Below are 9,110 nucleotides of genomic sequence, written 5' to 3' on the forward strand. Positions count from 1 at the left end.
GGGGTTGAGTGCCTTGCTCAAAGGTACATATACTGTAGTGTTTTCACCAGGCACGTCTGCAGTCAGTCCAACTTAATGAGACTTGGCAAAGCACCAGCTCAAGGTGTCAGGGCCCCTGAAACGTGATCTGGAAAACGTACCTTCTCCCTGTGCCTGTGAAATGTTTGTCATATAAAATATTTTTTCTGTAAACCACCACGTTCTGTACCTCCAAAGCCTTCCAGTGAAAATAGGCCAGAATGTTAAGTAACCACCTCGAAGTCAAGTCTATTTGGTTCCAGCTCATTGCAGGACGTGCTGTTATTGTTCTGACCACATTACAGTTGGATATTTGCCATGGAGCGGGAAGAACAGCTTTGAGGGAAGGTGTATACAGTCACATAATCTGCCCTCATCGTCTCACGAGGCTGTAAACCAGCAAAGCCCAAAACATCTCACTTAACTTACTTTAAGTAATAGTGTTTCGGACACCAAAGGTCTGTTCCAAATTAGACGAGCCTCCCTAGTGTCAGTGTTTGGAGTATTGTCAGCCAAGGAAACCATTCTGTTGAACCATTACTGTCATACTGTAATGTCTGGGGTGCAGACAATCAGTGACTACATGGATTAAACTTTAGATAATCGAAGCAAAACAACAAACTTTTGTCCCAGGTACCTAAGAAAGAAAGCTGGAAATTAAAATAATCATGTCAAAATCTATGATCTCACCCAATGGCTTTTGATCTGAAAAGCTTGATGAGGTGGACAAGCATTTATTAAACAATTTATTATATTAGTCATCAGCTGGACAAGAGCCTCTCAGCATGAAGTATCCCTCCATACTGCCCTCCCTGGGGAGACAGCAGTATGGGAAAGAAGAGAGAGCAGGGACTGACAGCAGATCTGATGTCACAGAGGCAGATCTCCCTGCCTTTCAGAGGTCAGGGGGTTTGAGGCGTATGGACCGGTCATAACCTAAACATAAGAGCTTGCCTCACCATCCACCCGCGGCCTCTTTCTCTAATACTGTTTCACATCACGATGCTTACAAAATGCTCAGAGGCACACCGCTTACGGCCGTCTCCAAGGAGCTCTAATCAAAACCAAAGACAAAGCGAATCCCAGGGGGAGAGAAAGAGGTACAGTTTGAGTGTGAGCACGCACACACATGCATTAGAGTGTGTTATACGGGCATGTGCTTGATTGCACTCATCTAAATTCCCCCCTGCATCTCAAGCCAAAGGTCCACATGGTCTGTATCATGTTATGACCTCACCAGGGGGACGACTCACCAGGCTGACTTCACTGCGGCAGAGCCAAGCCTAACACATCATCATCACCGCCTATTGTTCTAAACCGAGGCGATACAGAAGAGATCTACACTGCACTCTTACACATTTGGCTCAACATCAACCATGCCACAGCATGCTGGGATTTTTCCCTGCTGTTCTCATTCTGCCTTAACATAATTCCCAGAAAGATATAGACATCATGACCTGACAAGAAGAAAAAGAAGAAGAAAAAAAGGTAACCAGAACTATGACAACCTTGTGAATAACTATAAACATTTATTGGGCATAATAGGCATACAAATATCATGCATATTTACAGCATATAAAACTTTTCTAAATGAAAGGAAACAATAATGGCTTTTACACATAAACAACACCATGAAGGCATTATTGGTGTCATGGAAAAGGACTAAATCTTCATTGTCTGATTCATTTTTAAAGAAAAGAAAAGAAAGAAATGAAAAGACAGCAAGAAAAACATGTAGGGGCCCACCTCAATTTACTGCAGTGTAATCCATAATTATCTAAATATCACTTTTCTGTATTTCAGTCACAGGAACACAAAAATATACTCATTCACACAAAAACACAAAGTACACAAAGTACATTCATTCAGTATTTATAGAAAAAGTGAGGTAGTCAAATGGTGAGAAAAAAAAAAAATATATATATATATAAGAAGTACAATCAATAAATCTGGAGGTCTGTTTTCTGGGCATATGGATTTGAGCTCACAGCTGTTTTCAGTTTACCAATAAAGGAACACACCAGGTTTTTTGGGAAATTTGCTGTGTGTCTATTTTACACAGAGTCAGATAAGAAGATTGATGCCAATTGTATCCCTGTGCATCCTGCATTAATATCGCAACAGACCGCATGCTGAGTTGGCTTCATGCACGGTTACAGGGGGAAGCTACTGGCTTCGCTCCTGTGAATTGAGCAAAAATTAAACTTCCAGCATCTCTTAAGGTGAATTATTGAAGCAATCTTGCATTTTTATGACACATGACATAGAAAAACATAGAAATAAGATCTTACTTGCTTTAAGTGCAGTGATACAAATAACCATTTGTCCATCTGCTGGATGTTATTTGACAAATACGGTTGCACTTAGCCAATTGTGCAGCCTGTTGATATCTTTGTACTGGATGCACAGGGATAAAATTGGTATTGATTTTCTTGTCTGCCTCAAAGTAAAATAAGCAAAAGGCACATACATATACCGTAACAATGGTCCAGTCATTTGCATATACTGTATGATTTAGCATCTTTATTTCAGTTGATGAGGGAATCATATTGATAGAATAGCATATTCATTTATGCACGGTCTATACCCGCTTATTCCTGTTCAGGGTCCCAGGGTGGCTGGAGCCTATCCCAGCATGAAACAGAGGGCAGGCAGCAAAGTATAATGAGAGCAAGAGGACTTCTACTCCAATTCTTTACTGAGGAATTTCTCCATTTGCACAATTCTCATAGAAGTATACATAGATTTCAGTGAAATAATATCCCATAAATTATCTCAAATGAAAAGATTAGACCCAGAAAGTAACATGAGACCCTCAGACCCTTTACAGGATGACATAACAGGGGGGTGGGTGGAAGGGATAATTATATACTGTAGATAAATATGCCACAGTCGATAAGAGAAGCCACAAAACTACAAGAATGTCAAAAAACCCAAATCCCACAATGACCGCTGGTGATAGGTTATGGCATACGTCCACACTGCCAGAGACAGAATGTTTCACAAGAGACAGTCCATCTACAGTGTGATACAGTGATGTTGTTTTCCAAATGAAATCCACCAGAATGCGACAAAAACAGCACACTGCATGGTGGTGCTGCATCACTTGAGCTTTACTGAACAGACGTCTCCAATGGACTTTAACAGGGGACCTAACCCTAACCCAGGCAAATTAAATTTTTACTGAAACACAACTGGAGGTGGACTTGAAGTCAGTCAGCATGGCAGCTATAGCTTGGGGCTCTGGGGTTTTGCAATGTGACCTTAACTGATAATGGGTTGCTTATTATGGTTATTTAGTCAATTTCATCCATTTAGTAATATCATGATAATGTACAAATTTATTATACAACACTACAGCTTATCATTCATATGAAATTAAAAGATGAAGATATGGATTCAAAATATATTAATTTTGCAATGCTATATATAACATCTAATTCTCCATTTCACTTCATATGAGACTATTTTAGTAAATGAATAATTTATACAAGGTAGTAATCGATCTGCAACAACTTCAACAGCAAGTGAGTAGTTGGAAATGAATAAAACCACTAGATGACAAATTCTAATATTCTTTAAACAAAGAATTATATGTTTTATCCCATGCGCATGTAGAAAAGCAGGTAAGGCTTTATTTGTTATTGATTTATCACGTTCATACCAGACTCATAATGTGTTTCATGGCACATTCATTCATGAACAATATGACAACTTCATTACACACATAAGAAACATGCAATGGAGAAGTTCAATTTAGGCAGAATAATGTTGGATGAATGCTTACTAGGCATTGCGAATAGTCAAAGACAGGGGGTGTTTATCTGTTTTTGTCTGAGTGTGTGCTCTAAAGTGAATTTTCCTGATGTTAATTTTTATTTGAAAGTAGCCTCAATATTTCATGAAGATGTAATAGCCATTATAAAACTTGTTTTTTTTTGTTTTTTTTTTTAACCTCCTTTGCCAATGGATTGGCTGGCTGGGAGTTATGTTTCCACCTGTTATGTCTGTCTGTCTGTATGTCTGCTGGCAGTTAATCCAAAAAGTTATGGAAGGACTTGCATCAGTGGGAAGAGTTGATGATGGGGCAAGAAAGAACTGATGAACTTCTCATACCCCCTTTGTGGGCAGAAGGAGCATGATAGCAGGTATAGATTCAGACAAAAAGGCATCACTGTTGTAACACCATCAAACTTTGTGTGCCAATCAGCAAACATGAAAAAAGACAGGTTATACTACTGGGTGAATAAAAAAAAGAAAAAAGAAAACGGTGAGCACTGGATAGCTCATTTTTGGTTCAGACATACGCACAATAACCTGCCTGAATTTTTCATAATGGCCAATGGACATGAATGGAGATGCGGTGTTATGATAATCAGCTAAAATGCTTAAAAGTGGCTATAATTTGAAGAGGCCTTGAAAATGTGTGCATCTCCTGACGTGAAACAAGTTGGGACTGGTGCATAGTGGAAGCTATGACCATCCTGGAGATATGTGTTCTGTTGAGTGCCATCTAGTTAATTAATATGCCATGAAACAAGCAATAAGGCTGTAATGAACAGGCTGAATAAATCCCTTAAAAAAAAAAAAAAAAAAAAAAAAAAAAGCGTTACCAATGAGTAAATCCAGAATTCACAGTATACACAAATAGAAGACAATAAATTTCTTTTGGCAAATATATTCCAAAATATAATTTTATACACAAATATATATTTATATTCTGTTCCCTCTGTAGAAACCTTTATACATGTTTACATCAAAAAGCTTTGAGACAATATACATTCTACTGTTCTTGTTACCTTTTTAACACATACAAAGAAAATGGTACAAACATACAAAGAGGATTAACCCTATCATTCCCTTTTCGAATCCAAGGAGCCCCAATTTGTCCCACACCCCATCTCATAAAACTACATATAGGCTCAACAAAGGCACAATAATAGACATTCATATTATTCCATGACGGTGGGGTAATATTAGGGTTGCAATTACAAGAAAAATAGCATATCAGACACACTGACAAAACATGAAAACGTGTGCACGTAACCATGGCCTTTGACTACAGCTTATTCTTTTAAAGGAATACATGCTAGTGCCCAGATTTATACTGAGAAGACAAGGCAAACAGGGACGAGAAAGCCAAGGAAATAATACGGAGCATTCTACTACATGTTATGCACCTGATTTCAGAATGCAGCTAAAAATTATTTGAAAACAATGCCCAATTAATACCGTAGTTCATTCTCTAAAAATTGTTACTTTCATTCAGCACTATAGTCCATACTGTGTTAATACTAGAGCTCTGGGACTGTGCTGACAATAATTGAATTGCAGCCTGACAATGTAGACTCCTATCGCTATGAAAAAAGAGAGAAAAAGACAATAAAAAGTAAAACTGATGAGATAGAACTTTGCACTTTTCTGTTTCATAACATTTTGGATTATTTACAGTATATACAAAAAAAAAATACTGTACATATCTTTACAACAGCTGTTCATCTGGTGAAAGGGAACCTATAATGCCCCTGTGAAGTTGTGTAACATCAGTGGGACTTGAGACTTAGACTTTAGTTTAGACCTAGGACTAACTGCATTACTGTAGCTAATGTACAGAAAATATGACATGCACTGGTAAAATATTGTTGACCACTCTGTCTATAAATCTATTATTACGGAAAGAACGGCCATTACTTTGTGTACAATTTTAAAAAAATGTGTTGTTGTTTAACAGCATCAGTCTTTCACATTTCTCTTTCACATTTTTTTTTGTTATTTACTGTATCTTCTGTGTACATTCAACATATATACTGCTCTGCATCTTTAACTGATCCTTTATAAAATAGAAACTGATTCTTATAACACACAATGTCGCCTCACCGTGCATCCTAACAGTGATGACTTCCATTCGTACTGCACTGTCCTCCAACTGCTAATAGTGGTTGCTCTGCTAGTTTGCCACCTTCAGGTTACATGTCACATATAAAGTGTTTGACTCCATGCTGTGCAGTGCATGGTCAGCCATCGCCATCTCACTTGCTAATACTGACATTATCGCAGCAAATAGCCTTGTTGCTGTTCTGTGCCATCAGCGTACTCTTGCCAGTTACTTACTGCCCAAATCAAACCATTTAAGGTAAAAACAAGAGGCTCTGCTGTGGTCCAAAAACAAAAAAAACAAAACAAAACAAAACAAAACAAAAAAAAAAAAAAACAGCATTTGGATTAGAAAAAAAATGCCTGGTGTTAAACTCACATTTTTTTCTTGTAGCTTTAGTTAGGCACTAGTGTTGAGGTACGGCTGTCAAGCTGGGTCTCAGAGCTGTTACACCCTCAATCCAATAATACCAGGACAGTAGTTTTATAACGTCCAAAGCCACTGTTGAAGTGCCACGAGAGGAATTTACCCAAGGACTTAAGGTATTATTATGCTTTTTTCTTCTTCTTCTTTTTTTTTTTTTTAAATCATACTTCTTTCCTTCCTATCACAAAGCATCCCCCAAAATAATTCCTTTCATCCAAGGAAGCAAATGTCAACAAACCAGTCCCTGTGACCTGTTTGGCCTTTCCTGTGCCCCGGCAGGGGTAGGCGTCCCACTGGGCCGCCCTGGGCTATGCTGTGCTGCTGCTGGAACAGGGTGTGCTTTGTGTGCTGCCGATACTGTGGGCCGCGCTGCTGTTCTCCGACGCAGGCTGGGACTTCTGGACCTGCTGTGTGCCAGCTGTCCCACCTAGACAGAGAGCAGGAGAGAGAGAGAGTGAGAGAGGGAAGACAGATATGCAGATTTAGGACAAGGAAGAAAGAGAACGATAAATCACAACATGCCAGAGGTGGGTAGTGTAACTGTTTAGTTATAAATTGTGCTACTCATCATTGGAGCCTGCTCTGTACTCCTACTGAAGTACAATTTGATAGAAAAATGCACTGTTTACTCCCTTCCTGTTTACTAGGACAGACCCTGATACAGACCCTGTGAATTCCAGCCAAAAATACATAAATCATGTTCAAAACTATGAATTGGAAATTTTAATTGCATTTTTTGTGCTATTTTGTTGTTTGATGTCGTATTTTTGTTATAGCACAGCATCATCAGTGGGTAATATTCTCAGCACAGTGACAATGATGTTTAACGGGAAAAAATAATCAGTGATCTCAAACAGAGGTATTAGCTGTCAGGTTTCAAGGTCAGCCTCTAAAAATATAAGGGGCAAGAGTTTGATTGTAGACTTGCTGATTGGTAGCGATGTTAAACTAACACAGGGAGAAATGCAGCATGAAAGATGGAGAGCACACTTATTTCTCCCAATAAGCTCCATCATAGCTCCCGATGCTCTCCATATGTTGGCACATTTACCAACAGAAAAACAGAACTGGGTTGTAAAATTCCTGATTTTAAATTAATGTGTTTTAGGCTGGAATCTACTTTAAAATGATTTGATAAGCTTCTCACATTTGCAGAGTGACACCATTTGCGTGCTAACCTAAATAACTACATGGATAAATTTTACTGCTGTTGAAGTCAAAATGCACTAAAGAGTTACAGCTTTCCCTTAGTAAGAGGACTGTGCAGTTCTTTGCAAAATAGCAGCCCTCTGGACCTCATTTATCCCATATTTTTTCCATCTTCTTGTATAATCTGCCACAGAGGTTAATAGTTATCTGCTCCTCTGCTGTTAATTATCCACAAAGTGACCACTTTGCCGCTACAATATTTTTTTTTTCTTTTATGGAGACAAAAGACGTCACCCCAAAGCCCGGAAGCAACCAATCACATCCTTTTCTGACAGATGATACTTTGAATAGAGAGAGGTGAAGAGGCCTCTTGTTCATCCAGTTCACATCTTTTATTATCTGGAGGCAATTAGCCTAGCTTTAGCAGATAAAGCAGAATAAACACAAGACACGGCCTTCTGACGGGATCTCAGACCACTGACTTGTTTATTGTTCTTTGTATAAATATGTGTTCCAGTTGTAGATTCCTGGGATCCAAAGCTGAAAGTTAAGGGGCAAATAAAAATGCTTCCATTTGTATGGAAAAAAAACCTTCTCTGACAGGGAACCAAACCCTTTTGAAATGAAGCCAAGTCTGTGTTTAATTTATGTATTTGGCACAATGTGACTGGTATTAAAATGCAGTATGTCCACTGCTCATTTCATGGCCGTGTCCCACCCAGTAGAGAGGAAGGGATTTCTACTGCACTTTCTCTTTCAGGCACAGATGATTTTATTTGTAATTTGTGCAATGAGGTATACGTGTGTGTGTGTGTGTGTGTGTGTGTGTGTGTGTATGTGTATGTGTGTGTGTGTGTGTGTGTGTGTGTGTGTGTAAATGCGTGCAAGCATATTTGGCAGCATGTGTACATGTGTTCACAGGCTATCTCGCATCTCACTCCCTCTCGCAGGCCCCTCAGTTCTGCTAATGTTTACCAGAGCAGAGCTGCCAAAGAGTTCCGGCTAAAAAAACAGTCTCTCCCCTCACAGGATCCTGAGCTTTCAAAAACAAAGGGACTTGGATTCACCTCTCCTATCTGCCCTCTCTCTGAGGAAACAGCAATTCCCAAGTCCTCTGACAAAGCGTTATCTCTCCAGATAGCAGCAGAGATAAAGGCTACTTGTATGTCACAGAATTATACTTTGCATGAAAATTTTATATCCACCGGTTGCAATGGATGTCTGTCTCCGTGAAAAGTTTCACTTAACCTCTGGGAGACGCATTACTGCTGGATTATAGTGACTGCACTTGTGGGTAGTTGAGAACAATAGCACACTCCACACTCTCAACTTTACTTGTCCTAAAATAAACAGACACTTGGCAATGCAGCAGAGGCATTGTTTTGTCACCTCATTTATTTCATGTGCCATCGTCGATGAGATCTTCTTTAATGTCAGAATTGGGGGAAAGGTAGCAGTGTGTGGGTTGGTGTGAGTGTGTTTCAAAACAAAGCCAAGATTTAAAAAAAAAAAAAACCTTTTTATTTGTCATAGATAAGAAAAGCCAAGATAAGAAAAAACCTCCTAATAATACCTTGTGTGGTGCCATTTAAACTATTTACGTCTCTGAATTTCCTTGTAGGGAATTAACCTTGTCTGGATC

The 9,110-nt window shown here is 39.0% G+C and overlaps 1 protein-coding gene across 3 annotated transcripts in view; it reads right to left on the minus strand.

Moving 5' to 3' along the window:
- Positions 1-1,719: 1,719 nt before the first annotated feature.
- The window catches only part of tgfbr3 (transforming growth factor, beta receptor III), a 75,497-nt gene continuing 68,106 nt past the window's right edge, over positions 1,720-9,110 (minus strand). For all 3 annotated transcript variants that reach the window (XM_030049171.1, XM_030049170.1, XM_030049169.1), the window contains exon 17: positions 1,720-6,746. In XM_030049171.1, the coding sequence (XP_029905031.1) occupies positions 6,628-6,746 (119 nt within the window). In that variant the 3' untranslated portion in view covers positions 1,720-6,627. The remainder of the gene's footprint in view (positions 6,747-9,110) is intronic.

The sequence above is a fragment of the Myripristis murdjan genome, chromosome 4 (genome assembly GCF_902150065.1).
Source record: "Myripristis murdjan chromosome 4, fMyrMur1.1, whole genome shotgun sequence".
Lineage (NCBI taxonomy): Eukaryota > Metazoa > Chordata > Actinopteri > Holocentriformes > Holocentridae > Myripristis > Myripristis murdjan.